The sequence below is a fragment of the Polypterus senegalus genome, chromosome 10 (assembly GCF_016835505.1).
Source record: "Polypterus senegalus isolate Bchr_013 chromosome 10, ASM1683550v1, whole genome shotgun sequence".
Lineage (NCBI taxonomy): Eukaryota > Metazoa > Chordata > Cladistia > Polypteriformes > Polypteridae > Polypterus > Polypterus senegalus.
The window spans coordinates 40,625,390-40,646,942 of record NC_053163.1 but is presented as its reverse complement, the minus strand read 5'-3'; the positions used below and the strand labels follow the sequence as shown (position 1 = coordinate 40,646,942).

The 21,553-nt window shown below is 37.4% G+C and overlaps 1 protein-coding gene across 1 annotated transcript in view; it reads left to right on the top strand.

Annotated features, from left to right (window-relative positions):
• ankrd46b (ankyrin repeat domain 46b) overlaps positions 1-21,553 on the top strand; it is a 71,197-nt gene that overhangs the window by 31,989 nt on the left and 17,655 nt on the right. Inside the window, exon 3 of the mRNA XM_039765763.1 lies at positions 12,787-12,945. Coding sequence (XP_039621697.1) covers positions 12,787-12,945 — 159 coding nt within the window. The remainder of the gene's footprint in view (positions 1-12,786; positions 12,946-21,553) is intronic.

Below are 21,553 nucleotides of genomic sequence, written 5' to 3'. Positions count from 1 at the left end.
TATGGTTTGTTTCCATGAGACACTTCTAAGAGGAGCTTAAAGTAGTTCACTACAGCTTGGAGAATATCCAAAAAAATAAGCAACAAAGTTGATTGGTGCAATGATGAATATGGTGGGTGTCCATGAGAAACAGATTGAACCGAAACTATTTTGCTTAACTTTTAAAGTAAGTAATATTCTAGACAGCAAACAAAGAAATGGGATTCACTATGTACAAATAAAAGAAAATGTTAACTCTTTTAAGTCTTAGAAAAAGCTATGACTGGTTATACTATATGCTGTCTGTCCTTTAAGCAACAACACTTAATATATTTCCCCAGTTTTAATGTTAATCAGTGGGTCTGAGGAAGGTAGAAACATGTGTAATGAAAAAGCCAATGAATCGGGGCATCAGCAGTTTCTTTTGTATCAGCCAAATTTTAGGCTGACTCATGCAGTGGAAAAGGTGGTGGAGGATGACCCAGACTAATCTATTAATGCTATTGAAAGTTTCTGGGCTGTGATCTTTTCTTTATCTTTATAAATGCTTTTTCTGTTTTTTTTTTTATTTTTTTATTATATATAAACAACCCAGCACTTAAGCCTCTCTGTTTCTTCTGTTTTTCAATGTTTAAGAGGAATTGTATTTTCAGACAGTTTGTCAAAGTATGCCGCCATAGTGATGATCCAAATTCTGTGACTGTTAACATCCAGCTTCTTTAACATAATAAAATGTTTTATCATTCCAATGAAAGTAATTCATTTCTGCCAATTTTGGTCCTTTTGAATATCCCACTGTTTTGGCTGGCAATTAAGGGTACAATGGAGTAGTAATTTTACCTCAGATCATTTTAAGGGGTTAATTTATTTTTCACTCTATACTGTGAAAGTTTATTCCTGCCTCTCAGTTTCTTTTTACTTTGTACTATTTTGCAAGTGTATTACTTACTTGCAAGTGGCAGCATTACTTGCGTGTGCTCTTTTCTTTTTGGGAAAAAACATAAAAATCAACAATAAGCAAAAGTCTATGGTCACCTTTTTTTCTGTTGATAGGTGTCAAAAAATCCAAATTAAGTAGTATAATAGTAAAATGTGAACATTTCAAGAGAATGGATGCTTTTTGATGACACTGTATTTTTAAATAGTTGATCTTAAATGCATAGATGCTTTTTCATAGACATTAGGAATACTGGTGCAATGTTATTTTTTTGTGAGTATAAGAGGACTAGCTTGGCTGCATATAAATGCAGCCATAAAAAATGCATGGTACAACCACTGCTCGAAGTATTTAACTTGTAAGTAATTGTGTTGTGTACTTGGCTAGCAAAAGTTATTAAAAGGTAGTGCTCGTTGTGTGCTATTTGTTAGTGATACATTCACTTAATTTAATCTTTTACTGTACAGTCGTACAGAATAGTACGAATACCAAATCCTCCTAGATCAACTTCTCCCAACCATCCAGGAACAGTTTGGTGACGAACAATGCCTTTTCCTGCATACTGGAAACCATGCCATAAGGTTGAGGCGTAAGTGGCTCGGGGAACAAAACGTCAAAATTTTGGGTCCATGGCCAGGAAACTCTCTAGACCTTAATCCCATTTAGAACTTGTGGTCAATCCCCAAGAGGTGAGTGGACACACAAAAACCCACATATTCTGACAAACTCCAAGCATTGATTATGCAAAAATGGGCTGCCATCTGTCAGGATTTAGCCCAGAAGTTGAATGACTACATGCCAAGGCGATTTGCAGAGGTCCTGAAAGAGAAGGGCCAACACTGCAGATATTGACTCTTTATAAAAATTGAATGTAATTGTCAAAAAAAGCCTTTGAAACTTATGAAATGTGTGTAAGTATACCATAGAAACAGCTGACAAAAAGATCTATAAACACTGAAGCAGCAAACTTTGTGAAAATCAATACTTGTGTCATTCTCAAAACTTTTGGCCATGACTATACACGTTTAAATCCATTTAAACAGAGAGTTTTGCATTTTCTTATATTTTCTTACTATATTGAGTTTATATACTGGTAGTTTGTTATAAAAAGTTTCACACTTTTTCTGTACATAACCAGAACAGTTTGTTTGTTATCACAGTGGTGATTTCTTGCTTTTTAGAAACCATTTAAATGGAAATTTAATACGGAATTGTAAATTTAAAGACATTAATACCTATAATAATGTAAATGCTGTATATGTGTATACAGTGTTGCTATTAAAAGTTTTATTATAATCTAGTTTCTTTATTAACTTTGCCATACATTTCACTTGTTCAGATGCCACTTTTCAACTATATGTTTAGTGCTACAGCAGTTAAATGGCATAGTTGTTTAAATAATTATCTTTTGTTCTTGCGTTTCTTGTTCAAAGCTGATCCTCCGGCTAGTACTCTGGATATGTCTGGGTCCACGGTCCTTGAGGCTGATCCTCCAATTATCTGTGAACCACCCAGTCTCACTGAGATTGCACAGGTGGTGAACCAACTGAGGGGAGAAAGGCTGCAGGGATCTGTGGTATCCAGGGTGAAGTTCTCCAGGCTGGCAGTAAGGCTGTCCTCCTGGCATTGCAAGCAATCTTTGCTTCTATTTGGGAGACTGGCTTCATCCCAACTGACTGGAAAACAGGACTTGTCCGTATCTGGAAAGGGAAGGGTGATCGCCTAGATTGCAACAACTACAGGAGGATAACACTACTCTCGGTGCCGGGTAAGGTCCTTGCTAGGGTCATCCTCAATAGGATCCGTGATCACTTGCTCATCTACCAGTGACCAGAACAGTCTGGTATTACACTTAAGAAGTCTACCATCATCCGCATCCTGGCACTAAGGGTTCTCATAGAGCGCAAACGCAAATATTAGCAGAGTTTCTTTGCAGCCTTTTTCTATTTAAGGAAAGCGTTCGACTCAGTTGATCGAACTGCCCTGTGGGACATCCTGAGGGTTCATGGGATCCCCTCGAGATTGCTGGATTTCATAGCCGGCCTGCACACTGGTACTGTGAGTGCGGTGCAGAGTGGAAGCAGAACCTCTGTGTTTTTCCCAGTTGATTTTGGGGTTTGTCAGGGGTGGGTTCTTGCTCCTACTCTGTTCAATGCTTGTATGGACTGGGTGTTGGGCAAGGTCGTGGGGTCCAGCGGCTGTGGGGCATTTGTTGGTGAAGAAAGATTCACAGATCTTGACTTTGCTGACAATGCTTTGATCTTTGCGGAGTCAATGGAGGCTCTGATCGGGGCACTCGAGAGACTGTGTGAGGAGTCTGAGTGTCTAGGCTTGTGAGTGTCCTGGATAAAAACCAAGATCCAGGCCTTTAACGACCTCTTGGGCACAGCCATTAGCAGTGTGTCTGTTTGCGGAGAGGGTGTCGACCTTGTCGAGAGGTTTACTTACCTTGGCAGTGACATTTATTTATCTGTTGACTGTTCCTATGAAGTCAGTAGACGGAATGGAAGAGTATGGGGAGTCATGAGGTCACTGGAAAGGGGTGTGTGGCGCTCCCGATATCTATGCAAAAGGACGAAGGTCCAAGTCTTTAGAGTCCTGGTGCTTCCTGTCTTGCTATATGGTTGCAAGACATGAACGCTATCCTGTGACCGGAGATGAAGACTGGACTCCTTTGGTACTGTACCTCTCTGGAAAATCCTTGGGTACCATTGGTTCGACTTTGTTTCGAATGAGTGGTTGCTCATGGAGTCCCGAATGAGGCACATTACCTGCATTGTGAGGGAGCATCAGTTACGGCACTACAGCCATGTGGCGCGTTTCCCCGAGGGTGATCTGGCTCGTAAGATCCTCATTGTTGGGGACCCGAGTGGCTGGACAAGGCCAAGGGGTCGCCCATGTAACACCTGACTGCGGCAGATAGAGGGTAATTTCCGGAGTTTGGGACTGGACCGCGTGTCTGCCTGGGAGGTTGCCAACTGGGATCCCAAGTTGTTTCATCGTGTAGTGGGTGTGGCAATGCACTGTACCATTGCATGCTTCCGATTGATTTGACTTGTTCTTGAAGTCAGGAATTGAGTTCTAGCACAAGTTAACACACATATATATGAAATATATATATATATATATATATATATATATATATATATATATATATATATATATATATATATATATATATATAAATATAATAAAATATATCTATAACAAATAAGTTTTTTTATTTTTATTCCTGAGCTTTCAGCTCCTACCAGGGACCATCATCAGAGGATAATGATTAGACATACAAGAATCAAAGGCAATATATAGCAAAATAAGGTGGGGGTGTTGGTGCAGGGAATTAGGTGGGGTTGGGAAGGGTATTGGTCATAAAGCTTTATTTATTATGAGGATGTTCTTCTTAAGTTTACATATGCTGGGTTTAAATAAAACTTTACGACCAATACCCCTCCCAACCTCACCTCATTATCTGACCTTCAACTGACCCAATTTATATATATATATATAAAATATAATTTTTTTTTTTAATCGTTGACTAACATGATTTTTGGCCTTAAAGTGTAATTGTACATACTAAAATCAAATTTTTTTAATAACAAAGTCAATGAAATTTAAAGAGTAATGAAAACTGAATTATGAAAATATTTCTGATATTAAGTAGCACAACATAATTATTGATAACGAATAATAATTTCAAACTGATTGCGATGTTTTTAAACAGTTGTGCAAACTTCTTTTTCCTTGGTGTACTGACTTTTGTCAGTTTTAGGCTTTGAATGCATTGCTAATGGCTAATTTAATTCAAAGTGTAAGTGTTTGCATTGCAAGTTCAAAGCTAAAAGCAAATGATTACATAAATGATCACACTAAGATGACATTTGCCAGTATATACAGGTATTTATATTTTTAGATATTTATTTTAGAAATACCTAAAAACATTAGATTTCTTGCTTCCACCACATAACTCATTGAAAAGCTGTGATTGAATTGTGATACACTTTTAGTTTTTACTGGTTTTTTTTTCCTGCTTCTATCTGGGTTACACACTGCTCTTTTTGTTTTCATGCTTCCCAATTTGTTTGCGCAGTAGTTGTTTTGTTTGAGGGCTGCTCTTTTGGCATTTGTTGTTTCTGATTTGTTTTTGTTTTTATCAAATTTGTTTTTATGTTTTCTGATATTTTTTTGCATTCCATTTTTTGTGTTTTCTGGGTTGTTTTTGTGTATTCAATTTGTTTTTGCGTTTTCTGATTAGCTTTTACATTTTTGTTTTTGGTTTTGAATGATTTAGTTTGTTTTTTGTGCATTGTAGTTATTTAGTGCAACATTAAGCTAGCATAAGACTTGGTTGTCTTGCTTGACCACAGGTCTGTGGTTGTAGTATAGTATTTTAGCCTCACTATGGCAGATTCAACTTCACCTTTACATTTTCTGTACAGTTCAGGGATGACAGTTTATAAGAAGTAATTGCATAAAGTCAACTTATGTCTCCTGTGGACTTTGTTGGTTAGATACTAAACCTGATTTTGCATATAAAGGTAGTATGCCTTTTTTTAAGTAGTATGTAACAGCATCTATCATTTTACTTCTCCACAACATTTTCTCATATGGCATACCACTCGCAAACGCACAACTATTGATTTTTGCTTTTGCTCAGCAGGGCTTTTTGCTATTTTACTTACATTTACCCTTTTTACAATGGATTCATTATAGTTATACGTGTTGTCTGTGATAATGACCTAAATTAGTTGTGTTTACATGCAATGTAGCAACTTCAGCTTTGCATGTTTTGTGAAATAACCTCTGTCTGATCGATAATCAATGTCTCTCCTTAAATCCAGAGTACTGCCAAATGAAAGAAGTGGATAATGTTTTTCTCAGCACCAAGTTACCAGTGCCCCCCTCCTTTGTTGCATCCATACTGGCAGAATAAATGACGGATTAGCTTATTCTTTCATCTCCAAAAGCACCCCACTAGGCTACTAGTCTGAAACAAATGTGAATTGGTCTGATTAAGGAGGCTTATGAAATGGTCAGTCTTCTCACGAATTCCACACATGCATAGTTCATACTCAGTAGACTGGAAGCAGAACCCTCTACAAATGTGCATAGTGGCTAAAGAAGAATAATTCTGGCTGAAAATCACAGACTTTTGCAGTTTATTAATCTCATGGGTTTAAATCACGATTTAGATTTTAATTCAATCAGTTGTGCAGTGCTAATGTGTAGTTGTGATAATAGGTCCATGGCGCAGTGCAGTTATTAAATAAATAATCACGTCCCTGGAGTGTGCAAGCTCCTAATGGGTACAGGTGTGTATCTCTGCACTTCACTCCAGGGATGATTGGGTTGCTTTGCTGATTGTGTATTCATGTGCAAAGGCAAGCAGATTAATCAGTTGATATACCACGGAAGTAGCAGTGTATCACATCTGCACCCAATCACTCAATATAAGAGTAGCCTTCATGGCAGAGGGGAAGTAAAAGAGAAGCGATAACAAAAAAAAAACAAAGGTAAGACAGAGGTTAGAGGAAGGGAAAGAAGGGTAGGAACGGAATAGATCTGATGCATCATAGAGGGGAAGGAAGCAGACAGGAAAGTGAGCCCCGAGGGAGGAATGTGTGATCGACGCTTAAGAGGGGGCCTGAGGGTTGCTCCTGCTGAACATCCTTGGAACAGAAGAGACCAAACTATTCCAGGATGACTCTCATGCAATGTTGGGGAATGGCAGCAAGGGTCAGAGGGAGTAATGCTTGGTGCACCACCCTGTGTACTGGCAACTGGGGCCCAAGAGGGATCAAAGGCCTATCAGGGATATGTCTGATTTTAGAAAGCAGCTCAGAGGCTTGTTGGTTTTGAACAAAATGTTTGCCCTTGTGTTTTACCTTGTTTTATGTAAATGTTTAGATTTTTACCCTCCACATTCGCTTTGGTTTTATCAGATTTTTTATTTATGGAAGACTGGTTTGAATTATTGCAATAGTTTTTTGTTTTCACTGACACTTTTTGCACCAAAAACTTTATAGGTGTGTGTGTCCTCATTTTGCCTAACTCATTGCAGTACCTAACTATCGACAGTTATGGGTTGAAGAGGCACCTGGATGCAACAAGGGAGTGTGGAGCTATCCTAAACCATCACAGTGGTCTAAAACAAATAACAGACCAGTTGAACTGCATCAAATGATGAGTTCAATACAATATCCTTACCATGCTTTTGACTAGTGGTGCAACGGATCACTGTTGATCCATGATCCGAACCGATTCCTGTCCACGGTTCAGTATGCACGTGATCCTAAGATCCGAGAAAAATCAAGTTCCACTGTATTGTGTGCGTGTCTCTTGCGCACTCTCTCAACCTCTCTCGTGCACTAACTCTGTCTCTCTCACGCGCTAACTCGGTAGCCCTCGCGCACTGAACTGCAATTAAGCTTCTCTCGCGCACTAACTCGGTAGCTCTTGCACACTAACTTTCTCTCTCGTGCACTAATTCAACCTCTCGCACACTAACTCAACTTCTGTTGCGCATTTTCACTCGACTTTTGTCCGGTTTGCCGCTTCATACACATGGTCATGTCCAGCAGTAGCAGTTCAAGCAGAGGAGCGTGACAAACCTCCAGCATCATTTAAGTCTCGTGTGGGAGCATTTTGGCTTCCTTGTTAAATATGTTGACGGGAAAAGGGTGTTGGTTAAAACCACCACAGTTTGTTGACTGTGTGGCACGAGGAATCCCTATGAGACTGGTAACACGTCGGGCATGGCCACTCATTTAAAACGACACCACCCTGATGTGACAGGACCCAAGACGATGGCTGGCATTTAAGCAGCCCTTTGCTGCCCAATCAGACCGGGCTAAAGCTATTACACAGCTATTGGGGTGTTTATTGCTGCAGACATGAGGCCATATTCCGTTGTGCAGAACAAGGGGTTTAAACATATGATACACGTGCTTGAGCCATGCTATGATATTCCGTCGCGCACTCACTTCAGTGATAATATCGTCCCAAGTATGTATGAGCAGGAAAAGTCAAAAGTTATGGCTGAACTGTCCCAGGCATCTTCTGTGGAGGATAGAGAGGCCCAATACTAATATCCCAGTCACAACAGATAATGCCAAAAACCAAATCAATGCAGTGAATGAAGCAGGACTGGGCCCACAGATAGGGTGCTTTGCACATGCAATTAATCTAGTATTCCAAAAGGGAATGAAAGTGTGTAAGATGGACTGCCTCCTTGGGAGGATCAGGAAGGTAGTTTCCTACTTCCACCGAAGCTCAACAGCTGCTCATGTGCTTAAGACCAAGCAAGAAATGCTACAGCTGCCTACTCATAAGCTCATACATGATGTCACAACAAGGTGGAACTCCACTTATGATATGTTGGAGCGTTATCTTGAGCAGCAGGCAGCTATATATTCTGCACTAACAGACAAAACCCTGAAGAAAAATGCTAGAGATATCGTCACCTTGTCTGATGATGATGTTAAAGTGGCAGAGGAGGTCCTCCAGCTGCTTAAACCACTCAAAATGGTTACAACTCTGTTGAGCACTGAAACTGCACCATCTTTGTCCATGATCCTGACTCTGAAAGCAAGGATCCTACAATCCATGGCCCCAAGTGAGGAAGACAGCACCATCACAAGAGATGTCAAGACAGCCATTAGAGAGGCTCTGAAGCCCAGATACACTTCACCACCAACCCTACAGGACTACCTTCACAGATCTACTGCACTTGATCCAAGGTTCAAGTCACTGTTTCACCTAGACCTTGCCCTATGCCTGAGGACATACAGTAATCTCACTACTGAGATTGTGATCAGTCTTTGCACTGAAGACTGTGAAGAGGTAAAGAAAATAAATATTTTGAAATTATATATTTTTTGTTTTTTATGATAATGTTTTTAGTTAAGTTTATTAAGTTATTTATTAAGTTATTGCCATATTTTAATGTCTATGGGGAAAAAAAAGTTTTAATCAATAATGTAACTTTCCCTGCAGCGTCAATATGCAGCACCAATAGGAGCAGACACATCTCCGCCTCCAAGAAGTCTGCAATGGTGGAGCTTTTTGGTGAACCCTTTGCACAGAAGGACATGGTCAGCAAGGCTTTTGCCGACACCATCAAAGAGGAGGTGGTATCCTATGAGGCAGCAAGTGGCATTCCAGTCGATGGTGATCCACTGACTTGGCAGAAAAGCAACGAATGTAAATACCCTCACCTTGCTACAATGGCAAAAAGCCATCTTGCTGTGCCTGGCACTTCAGTGCCCAGCGAGAGGGTGTTCTCAACAGCAGGGGACATAGTTACAGCAAAGAGATCTACACTTTCCCCAGAAAATGTAGACATCCTCATGTTTTTGAAAAAAAATTTGAAATTATAAGCTCAGGTCTGCTTTGCTTTCTTTCTTTTTTTTTGATGATGTGGACATAAGCTAGTTTTTATTTCTCTCTCCATGTTCAAAATAAGAAGCAACGATGCCTTAAATTGCATTTAAAGTTGTTTTTTATTGTGTCCACATTAAAGGAAATAGTTATCATGCCCTATATTGCACCTTAATATGTATTTATATAATTTAGTGGAATGAGTATTGAGTTGAATGTTTTTTTAATGGCCAAAAAATACTTAACTAAATAAATGGAGAGTTAAATTTGTCTTGTCGTTTTTTGGTTTTTTTTTTTTGTTTTTTTTTTGCTGATCCAAAAATTGATCTGATCCGTGACTTAAAACCGTGATCCGATCCGAACCGTGAGTTTTTTGATCTGTTGCACCACTACTTTTGACAGCTCAGATTGAAACAGTTTTGAAAACATTATCAGTCAGTTCTTGAGTCTGAATTGCAAAACAAATCTAATTACCAGAACCTCCCATCCCGGCTTTCAGATGACCACCAAACCTGCAACAACTAATTGTCCAAAGCTCTCTGATAGAACCAACAGATAATGGTACATCTCCCTACCTACAAATAAGATGTAAAATGTTTGGTCACATTTATAATACTCATCATGTAGTTATACTACATTGCAGACAAGAACACCACATAAAGGGATCATTTTCCTGCCGATCATCTAGTGTGGTGTAGCTAATTCTTTGTATGAAATGTCCCAACACTGCACGGTATGTGGGAGAAACTGGACAAACACTCTGCCAAAGAGTGAATCTACACAGGTTCCACATTAAGCATGGCAATAGGGATGTTCCTGTAGGAGCTCATTTCAGCAGCCATGGACACTGTGACAAGGACTTTAAAGTCACAGTGCTTAAGGGCAACTTTAAAATACAAGAGAGAAAGGCATGAGTAGTTAAACTTCTAATAAAATTTAACACATTACAAATAAATAGAGACAAAAGAGTTGTATGCCCAGATATGAGGATTGTTTACACCTCTCTGACTGACCCAATAACTTTACTACAGATCTACATTGTATAGGAAAACTCATCCAAATAGTCAAGAGTTTGTTGGACAGTTATTTTATGAAAAGATCTTGGCTATACATTTTTCATCTTTCTTGCTAAATGAATTTTATATGAATTATATGAATGAATTAATAGAAAGGCCTAATAATTTTGTACATTTAAGTTGACCAACTTAAAGGTTTTTCCAGTGCTGTGTCTGTCTTGGTTCCTATATAAACACAGGGAATTCCAGTTTCTGTATTACATCTTGCTTGAAGAAGGGGCCTGAGCTGCCTTGAAAACTTGCATATTGTAATCGTTTTAGTTAGCCAATAAAATGTGTCATTTTGCTTGAATTGTCATTGCATCCATGATGGCTAACACAATGCAACACCCTACTACTGCCTGCAAATTCAAAATGTATTGTAATTCAGGATTATGATTTTTTTTTTTTTTAATTGAAAAGGTAATTTAACTCCAACTTGACATTTTCAAGTTATTATGAGTAATAAAATTATATATATATATATATATATATATATATATATATATATATATATATATATATATATATATATTAAATTAAAGCATTTTTATTGGGTCAACAAGTAAACTTCATAACTGTATCCATAACAATAGAAATTTATGGAATTAGGAAATATCAGACTGGCAGTGCTATATCATGTGCACGGTTTCACCAGGCTGGCACACTGGTAATAAGCCTGTGCTCTAGAAAATCCAGTAAATTCTACTTTGCTGCAAAGCTTGAAGGCCTTTGACCCTTGTGTGAAAAAACCCAGTAATGTGTTATTCTTTCTGGTAGTCATGGGACAGACATTTTGTTGAGTGTGTGCTGAGTCGGCAAGTTTAATGTGTGCACATAGGATTTTTCTTGAGGAAAGTAGACCATGTTAGCTTCAACAAGCATTTTCACCGGGTTATCAGTGACTGTTTTTCTTCAATTCCCCATTCCTTAGTGACATTACAAAGTAGCTTGACCTTATTAAACACAGTATGGCTTCCATGCCTAACTATAGTTTGTATGTTGTAGAACATAAGAGGATAAGCACCATTCTTCAGTTATATGATGTGATTGTGGCTCTCGAAGTCCATATATTACAATGCCAGTATAACTCTTTCCACTTTACAGAGTAAGTGTTTTAATTTCATTTTAGCCTTGTTGTATATTTCAAGAACCGTTCTGAGAAAAAGCATTCTGATGGAATAAGAACTTCAGCTCTAGAGTATGAATCATGTTGCGGAATCTTGCATTCTTAACTAAAGTATATACAGTGGAACCTCAGTTCACGAACATCTCGGAACATGTACAAATTGATTTACGACCAAAAAGTTTGCCAAACTTTTGCATCTGTTCACGACCACACACTCAGTATACGAACAAGCCAGTTTCCCTTTTGGTTTGTGCGCGCCGATGATTTCTGCACGTGTTCAGTCTCTCCCTGTGCATTCCCTGTGCAGCCAGCGAGAGAGAGAGTGACACACACACAGGCGTACATGAGAGAGAGAGAGACATATATACACACATACACACACACACACGAGAGAGAGAGAAGGCTGGATGCGTAAGGCCAAGAAGGTAGTTAAAGAATGCACCAGGCTGGCTTTTAAAGAGACAGATTCGAGCATTGTTTTAACCTCGTTGTATTTAATGAAGACTTTTTTCTATTGGATTTTAACCTCCACTTCACTTCTGTTTACAGCAATCGGTTCATAGCATGCATTGTTGCAATGTTACTTTTCTTGGTGGTTTATTAAATTATGGATTTTTCAAATGTTCATTTTTTCCCTGTGCTTAAAACTCATTAAAAAAGTGTTTTTAGCGAGCGGTTCGTAGCGCTATAACACAAACTCTTGCAGTGTTAATTTTCTCTCTGGTTCAAGGTTTTCTCGGTATTATTCAATGTTTTTAGGTTTAGTTTACTATTTTGCTGTGCATTCTATGGTATTATTAACTATATTTGTGCTTAAAAATCTTTAAAAAAATATTTACATACAGTTTGTACGGTCTGGAACGGATTAATTGTATTTACATACAATCCTATGGGGGGAAATTACTTCGGTTCACGACCAAATCGGGTTACAACCAAAGTTTTGGAACAAATTCTAGTCGTGAACCGAGGTGCCACTGTATACAGATGTCCTTACAAATAAAATATGCAATAGACTTTATATGTTTTGCCTTTTCACAGTTGCTGGGGATTTTATTTAAAGATGTGTCCAGAGTTTGGGGTTTACTTGGAATAATTCTGGGCTTGGCACCATCAGAGATTATCACCGGGTGGTGTTAAACGAGATGCACAAAAGCAGTGTAAAACTGCAATTTATCCTCATCTTTTGTGGCATTATTTATATTCTTAGTGAAATCATTTTTGGGATTGTTTTTTTTTCTACCAATTAGAAATTTAGGTGAATATTTAATTTATATCATGGTTTAATTTTATTTTTTGTTTCCTAATTTTAGCAATCATAATGGGGCAACCCCCCTTGTACTGGCAAAGCGTCGAGGTGTAAACAAGGATGCAATCCGCTTACTAGAAGGACTAGAAGAGCAAGAAGTGAAAGGGTTTAATCGTGGAACTCACTCGAAATTGGAGACCATGCAAACAGCTGAAAGTGAAAGGTTTGTACACTTTTCTTTCTTTAAGTTGCTGTGCCATTTTACAGTCAGTCAGTCAGTCATTATCCAACCTGCTATATCCTAACACAGGGTCACGAGGTTCTTCTGGAGCTTCTGGCGCATGGCAGAAACAAATCCCCGGGTAGGGCACAAGCCCGTCACAGGGCACACATACCAATACACAAAGCACACAGTCCCCATAATAAACCTATTATTTTTTTCCACATTTGTTTACTATTTCTTGGTGAATATTTGTAACACCACATTGCATAACATCATTTACCCATTAGAGTTAAAAGTTAATGATAAGTTTTTGTAAATATTGACTTGGGCCTGTGGAACATGGCAGCTCTGCACTCACCAACTGTTCTTTTCAATTGATTATAGTGAAAATGTTTTGAAACTGTAAATCAGCTATGGGATTGCATCAATCTGACTTCAAACCCAGCCTGGGTGCTGCAGTATTAAGCACAGCTGATATTTGCAGTTTCAGTATACTTTTATGTTAGTTTTGCACTGTATGAAAAATGTCTGTTCCTTTTATATTCTTTTTTAGGATTGTTTCATTATTCTTTATCTTGCTTCAGCTAAAGTCTGAGTATTCTTTTCTTTAAACGGCTTGCATTTAACATTGTTAGTAACAAAAATAAAATTATGAAGAGAACATTTTTTATTAAGTTTCAAAATATCCTGTACTCTCCATAAGATTTCAGACAAACACAAATTTTTCTTTGATTTGCCCCACTTATCCACAGTTTAAAACTACAATTTAAACAATTCAGACATGATTAAAGTGCACATTGCAGACATTATCTTAAGGGTATTTGTATACATTTCAGTCACACCATGTAGAAATGACAACACCTTCTGTACAAGGTCTGCCCATTTCAGGGCACCTTAATATTTAGGATATAGCAATGTCAGGTCTTTTGAAGCAGTACACTAGCATCCAAAAGATTGGAATTAGGGGTTAGTACATTTGAAAGAGACAGTGCTGCAGCAATAAATTATTTTATTGAAGGCCGCATATAGCGCAGCAAGCATCTTGCAGGAGGCAGGAACAATCTCTGAATGGGGCACCAGCTCGTTGCTACCATTGCGCCATTGTGGCCCCATGTTTAATACATGTGTCAATTCATTTCATCATAAAAATGATATCAAGTATACATCTTAGTATTTCATTTGTCCAGACAGCTGTCATTAATGTAATGTATTCGGTGACCTGTCGGTATAAGAGAAAGTCTGTTTAAGAAGCACGTAGTGAATCACACACACAGAGCACACAGAAGAACAAACAGAATACAAAGCATTTGACGTGCTACTTTAGTTACGATGGGATTTGAGAAACTAGTAAACTAAAAGAAGTTTATGACGTTCTACTTTAATGACATAATAAACTACGTGATTTAAAGTTGAAATTTTGAGAGAAAAGTTGACATTTTGAGTCCCCCTCCCCACTGAATCCCTGTTTTTTTTTTTTTTAATCTTTTCTCAGTACCCTAATAAGCTTCCATATGACACTCAGACAGAAGGCTACGACTTGCCTTTTCACGGTGACTTTGATATCTGACGACTTTTTTTATTCCAAGCACGGTGTGACTTTCTGAACGATCAACTTCCTTTTGTTGTTTATACAACTGCTTAAACCAACAAACAGTATGTTTTTCCTTACCTTCACTTGGCATTCGCTGATATTCTTCTTTTTCCCATGCTTTTGCCATTGTCTTTCGAAAGAACGCTGAACTTAAGGGAATATTTATATTGATCTGCATATTCAAAGAGGCGTAATTTTGGGAGGGGCGGCTGGTGTGTACACAAGTGTTACATTTCACGCAGCCCAGGATTTATGTAGTGGAAGTGCATGGAAGTTGGATGCATACACACATTTTGACTTTTGTCTATATACTATGTTTTAGTATGAAATCTACACATGGCATTATGTATGGCCTCCCAGGTGCTGAGGGGGTAAATCGAGGAAAAATATGTCTTTGTCCAAAACATTATGTTTGATGCTGGGGTCTTATAAGGATATTCAAAACTCCACCCGCGATGACAGCTGTAATCAGACAAACGAACAGGAAAGGAATTCTTAGTACTAATGTTTAAAGCTTTATATGTAAGTAAGGGAATTTTGAAATCAGCCCAAAACTTGCATGGAAGCAAGTGTAATGACTTAATAACAGGAGTTATGATTGTACTTTTTAGTTCTTGTAATGATTTTTGCAGCAGCATTTTGAACTAACTGAAAGCTGCTTTAAGAACAATTTGAACATCATGTGAGTAATACATTGCACAAGTCAGTTCCAGAAATTTTGGGGAAACAATTCCTTAATTATTTTTACTTGGAAAAAAAATTTATAAAGCACAGTTCAACTAAAAATATAGTCAGTGCAACATTTCAAACCAAGATTTGAAAGATATTTAATCATTAAACTGCAACCTAATTTCTAAAAAGAGAAGCCCAGCAGATCATTTTCTTAATCGGATTAATTCTTGCTATTAAAAAAAAAAAAAAAAACAGTTCCTCACACTTTTTTAAGGTTAAAAATAATATAAGATATTGCTTTACAACTGAGTTATGGAAAATGCATTAGAATTAGTTTACATGTTAATTTATCACTACTAGGGAATCCATTCCCGGACAGGTTTATCCATTCCTGTGAATTGAGGAATCCCACATGTCATTCCCGGGAAACCGGGATGACACAGTGCACGGACATGTCACATGTGAACGGTTTTAGAATGACCGACAATTATTTTTAATAAAACCACTGCTATATGTTGACACCAATAAAAGACTAACCTTATCTACAAGCAGTTCAGGCTGTCATATAAGTACATCTATCTAGTTCAGGGGTGCCCACACTTTTTTGGCTTGCGAGCTGCTTTTAAAATGACCAGGCCAAAATGATCTACCTACATTAAAATATATATATATATATATATATATATATATATATATATATATATATATATATATATATATATATTGTTACGACCTACTTTAGACTTTTGCTTTCATATTCTAATTTGGGGTTTACCTTAATTGGGTCCTGCCCTAATTATCCACTTAAGTTTCTTAATTAACTCACCTGGTTTATGGGTGGGGTGTAGATTTATAAATTAAGCTTCTTTGGGGTTTGAGAGAGAGAGAGAGAGAGAGAGAGAGAGAGAGAGAGATATGAAGGATAGAGCAAGGTATGGAGAGTTAAGGTTGGATGATCTGGTTTTTTGGTTGTTTATTAAAGAAATATCTGTAAGTTAGCCAGTTAAGTAATAAATGCATATAGTTTGTATCTTGCTGTGAACTTTGAAGTTAGACAGCTATGTTAATGTGGTTCTCCTGCCTTGCTTGTTCTGTATAGTTTCTCCATATTTTGTGTATTGTTTTATTAAGACAATAAATGGAGCTTGTTTTAGTTTTCTTTTGGTGCTTTGTCTCTCTCTCTCTCTCTCTCTCATTTGTGTATGGCCTATTTATGTATCCCTAGACTTTTGGTAGGCCGCGTACTCTTTGCATTATTTGACTGTAAAACTATGCAATTATGTATATATAATTGCATAGTTTTACAGTCAAATAATGCAAAGAGTACGCGACATGTTTCACCCTTTACGTTGCGCCACGGCGTATGGTTAGTTTATTTGACAGCCTGTAGATCAGGGTAGTTACATTCATGGTATTCGTAGTCTGAATCACAGTCTGATTGTTTGGGTGGTTACGTACCAAGTAACGCTTGTGTCGGCAAACATCCGCCACGGTGCCCTCTTCAGTTGTGAGAAGCTGATCATAGAATGTTGCAAAGTTTTACTGTCAAATAATGCAAAGAGTATGCGACATGTGTTTCTCCCTAATTCTGGGCTGATCAGGCGTACACACTCACTGCACGTCGGAGGCGAAGCCGCAGCGTGCGGTTTGTTTATTTGACAGCATGTAGATCGGTGTAATTACATTCATGGCATTCTTAGTCTGAATCACAATCTGATTGTATGGGTGCATGTGGGATGACCAGTGTGTTCGAAGGAAAGAGATCTCAGACTGGCCGCCCTGTATGTCAGTCAAATGGCAAATGCCATAGGGAGGATATATGATAGACTAACGTTTAAAAAAGGTTTTTTTTTTTGAGTGCACCGTGATCTACCTGATCAGATACTGATACACTTGATCTAAACAACACTTGTCGTTGCTCTGAAACACCGCCATTTCAGCTTTTACTGATGCATCCAGTTTCTTGTCATCATTCTGTGATGGCAAGTTTCTTGGCACAGATAATGCAGATGCAACAGACTGACGCATTGGAATTTCAATTTGCTGTTCAAAGCTGTTGTCTGACAGATATCAATGAAGTCTGCCTTGTCCCGGCATCCGTGAGGTGCCAAGTGCAGACTCCTTCCAGTCCGCTATACTCAGTCTTAGTCGCAGCCGGGAGACTGATGACTGCTTCTGGTTGACTGAATCAATCTGCAAAACACTACACCGTGGGCCAAAAAACCATGCCACTTAATTATTTTTAACTATAACTCTGTTATTTCTTGATTGATTTTTACACTTTTACACGCTATATATGCGAGCTCTGCCATTCCTGGTTTCCCGGGAATTACAGCAGTTTCATTCCCGGAAATGTCCGGTAATCGGGAGCCTGGGAATGTATTCCCTAATCACTACATACAGGTACCGGTCATAAAATTAGAATATCATGACAAAGTTTATTTATTTCAGTAATTCCATTCAAAAAGTGAAACTTGTATATTAGATTCATTCATTACACACAGACTGATGTATTTCAAATGTTTATTTCTTTTAATTTTGATGATTATAACTGACAACTAATGAAAGTACCAAATTCAGTATCTCGGAAAATTAGCATATCAATTAAGACCAATGCAAAAAAAGGATTTTTAGAAATGTTGGCCAGCTGAAAGGTATGAACATGAAAAGTATGAGCATGTACAGCACTCAATATTTAGTTGGGGCTCCTTTACCATCAGAGGTTTTGGAATCATTATAAATCTGAAGGATACACACAATTTGGTCGAAACGTCTTGGTACTGTCCTAAATTAACCAAATGCTATGACCTAGTAAGACTGGTTCTAGATGGCATAGTTCACAATTTGGGTCTTTTCCCTTGGTACAGTATATTTTGGATACTTTTAAACGTGTGATGTGCAGTTTTAATATATATTAAAGCTTGTTTTCCACAGATTGATGGAGCATTGTTTATTATGAACAATTGAACTTTATTTCTTGATTGAGATATTAATAGAGAATCCCTTTCCTAGTATTGCCTAAGTCTGAGCAGAGGTCTGCCTCATAATAATTGATATGGTCTGCATTATTTCTGATATTGTACTCCTTGTTAGCTAAAATATGTTCAAGCTTGAATGCTGATGAAGGATTATGGAATTTAGGCAGGTTACTTGTAATAAGTTTCTGACGTAAGTAGAAAAAAAGCTGTTAAAGGTATGAAAACACAATGTACAGATCACTAAAGGTCAGAGTATCAATTGACTTCTATTAATTAAATACTGTAATCAAGCTAGAGAAAACAATATTTCTGCTTTAAATTTTTTCTTAAATTGTTTCTGTATTTTAAGCTCGATATTCAGTACCAGATTGTTTCTAAATAAGTGTAAACTAAATTAACCAACAGGCATATTTGCATTACCTTCTTCCTTTTACTGTCTTAAACTACAAATATTTGTAAATCCGCAGTAAAGCTGGAAATCAGATAACACTATGTCACCTTCTTTCATCCTTTCAATAAGTGCTTTTTTTAACTTTAAATATAAACAAGCTTAAAAATGAGACAAGCTTTTTGAAGATTTTTTTTATGTATTACAGAAATATTTTGTAAAAGAATTAAATAATTTTGAACAATATTTGCTTTAAATTATCTATTAACATCATCACCTCAGAGAAGCGCCAAGTATTAAACTGTTTTCCTTAAGAAAAGATACATTTAAAACGAAAATCCATTCTGATAATGAAATAGAGTGGGTGAAACCTAGAGGAAGAATCTGGTTGTGCTATTCTAAAGTAAGTCATTATTAGTTATGAACATGTAGAAATCAGAATTATTATTATTATCCTAAATTGGGAAAATAATTGTATGATATAAACTTTAAGCGAAACACAAAATTAATGGAATAAAAGTAAATAAATATGCTTACTACACATTTTATTGTGTTTTAGATATAATTTTAAATGGATAATGCTCCACCCTGCGACTAAAATGGCTTTGGCAATTATCATTTCTGCTTAGTTCACTAGTGTGTAATGAAATCATTGGAACTTTAAACTAAGTATATTGTAACAGATGCAAAAAGACTCTTTTTTAATATAGTTGTTCAGATGTGCTATTAACATGTGTTGGTACATGTGGGGTTCCTCCTTCGAGATTCATGAACTGCATTCCACTGGCTGGTTTACATTGACATGTCCACATTGGCAGCAAAGGCCCCATGGCAAAAATGATGTAAGACTTGGACACACGCAAGCGCAAAGATTTTCTTTAACTACAGAGTTCTGCTGGCTCAGGTGCTGTATATTGTGAATGGTGAATTTCAAGGATATGTTGGTTACACTTGTACTAGAATATTGGATAAAGGGCTGAATATGACACAACAGGTCATCAAAACACAAGGAATGCATGCCAAACATTTGAAATGCATTTATCCATCATATAGGTCACCTGTAATAATGATATCGGTGACCTGTGGAATTTATTCTCCCTTCTGATTTGGTGCGGGCACACTAAGGTGTGATTATCGTGGATCTCCTCATATTCGCACATTTTCAAAAAGACTTTCCTCCAAGCACCTTTTCCACATCTTTGTGTGCATTTTCTCTCACTGTTTCCTTATACACTGTGATGTCAAAAAGTCTGCATTTTAAGGTTACAGGTGTATTTATTTTGTTATTTTCATTTTACCGGATGTATCTGTGTTTAAAGGCAGACAGTAAACTTTGTTGGGGGAAAAAAAAAAGTGGTATCAAAAAATTCTACTTTTAGTTGTTTGTTCAGTCATTTTTGGCATGCGCACTGTATTTTACGTTACCAATAAGTTCAATGGGAGCTCATCAAAAATGAAACATGGAAAGTAAGATTTCATAAAATATTTGTTATATTTATTACTATTGATAGTTTATTATATGATACCCAAGAACTCGGTGCAAAGACATTTTAAACAACAAATCATTAGAATAAATGAACTCTTCCACTTTCACACCATATGTGGTGACTTACTGGTAAACATTTACTCAGGTAGTATAGTTCTGGGAAAAGAGAGGTGGGGAAAAAACATTTCCGCAGTAAAGGCTTTGTTGTGGAACTCAAATTTCACTTAATATATAACTGAGTAAAACTGTGTTAAAGAAATAGTGAAATAGATCAACCCTTTAAATTGGATGAAGATCTTACTTTCATAGCAGTTATTATTATCTTGTAAAACTCGTTTTCCTGTATATTATATGCACAGTTGATCATGGCAGATTAAAACTTAATCAGATTTTTTTAAAAACAGTATTCAATGCTAATCTTTAACTACTGTGCCCCTTTGCAAACTAACCGGTTTTGGTGCACTGTGTCTTTTAACATTCCTATCAGACAGTATATATCAGTTTCATATTTAATGTCCCTCTGCATCCCATCCACATTCATTTCCACACTTGAGCCTTTGTTGTTAAATTGCTCTTCTACTTACAAAATGAACACTGGACTGCTAAAATTGAGCTGAACCTATTTAAATATACTCTAGGAAATCTTTTGTCACTTTTTTCCTCCATTGTGCCCTTTTGTCCTATCCATTGGAGGGGTCACTTTATTTCCCCAGATGGAGCAAAGCTCCGTGTCTGCTGCTTACAAAATGAACACTGGGCAGCTAAAATTCTTCAAAATACTCGTTAAAAGGTTGTAGAACGTTTTTTCAATCACTTTCAAGTCTACTTAGGTGTTCTGCCCCATCCATTGGGATTACTCATTTCCATGGCTGGAGCAGAGCTGTTGAAATACGTGCCCCAGATTGCTGCTTCCATGATGAACACTGGCATTATAAAATTGTTCAAAAATTATTTAAAAAGATGGAAGGAAGTCTTCTATATCACTTTTATGTCTACTGTGCCATCCATTCCAGGAGACAATTATTTTCTCAGCTAGGCATTTCTCATAGAAATGTGTGGCCCCTGATGTGTGCTTTCAGAATGAACACTGGACAGCTAATGATTTAAAAAGTCTATGACTTAATATGGCTAATATGGAAAACATTCCACTTGCGCCCCAAAAGCAAGCTGAGAGTGATTGGTGTGAAAGTAGGCTATTCTGTATGCATACCTTTTGCAGTGAAGAACCAGTGTTGATTGCCCCAGCTTTACTGCCACTTTCTGTTTTTCTGCACTCAGATCACACAGGACACTGTGAGAAAAGTCTGTGGTTAGTCTCACTAACAAAAGAGCCTTATTGCACAAATTTGCACAATCTTCTACATCTTCTGAAGGTCATTCTTGTTCGGCCTATTTCAGGAGCTCAGTTTGAATGTGGCTTTTCAGCACAGAACAGAATAAAAACAAAAGTGTGAAACTCGCTTAGTGTCTTAGCCTTAGGGGATTTACAGTTG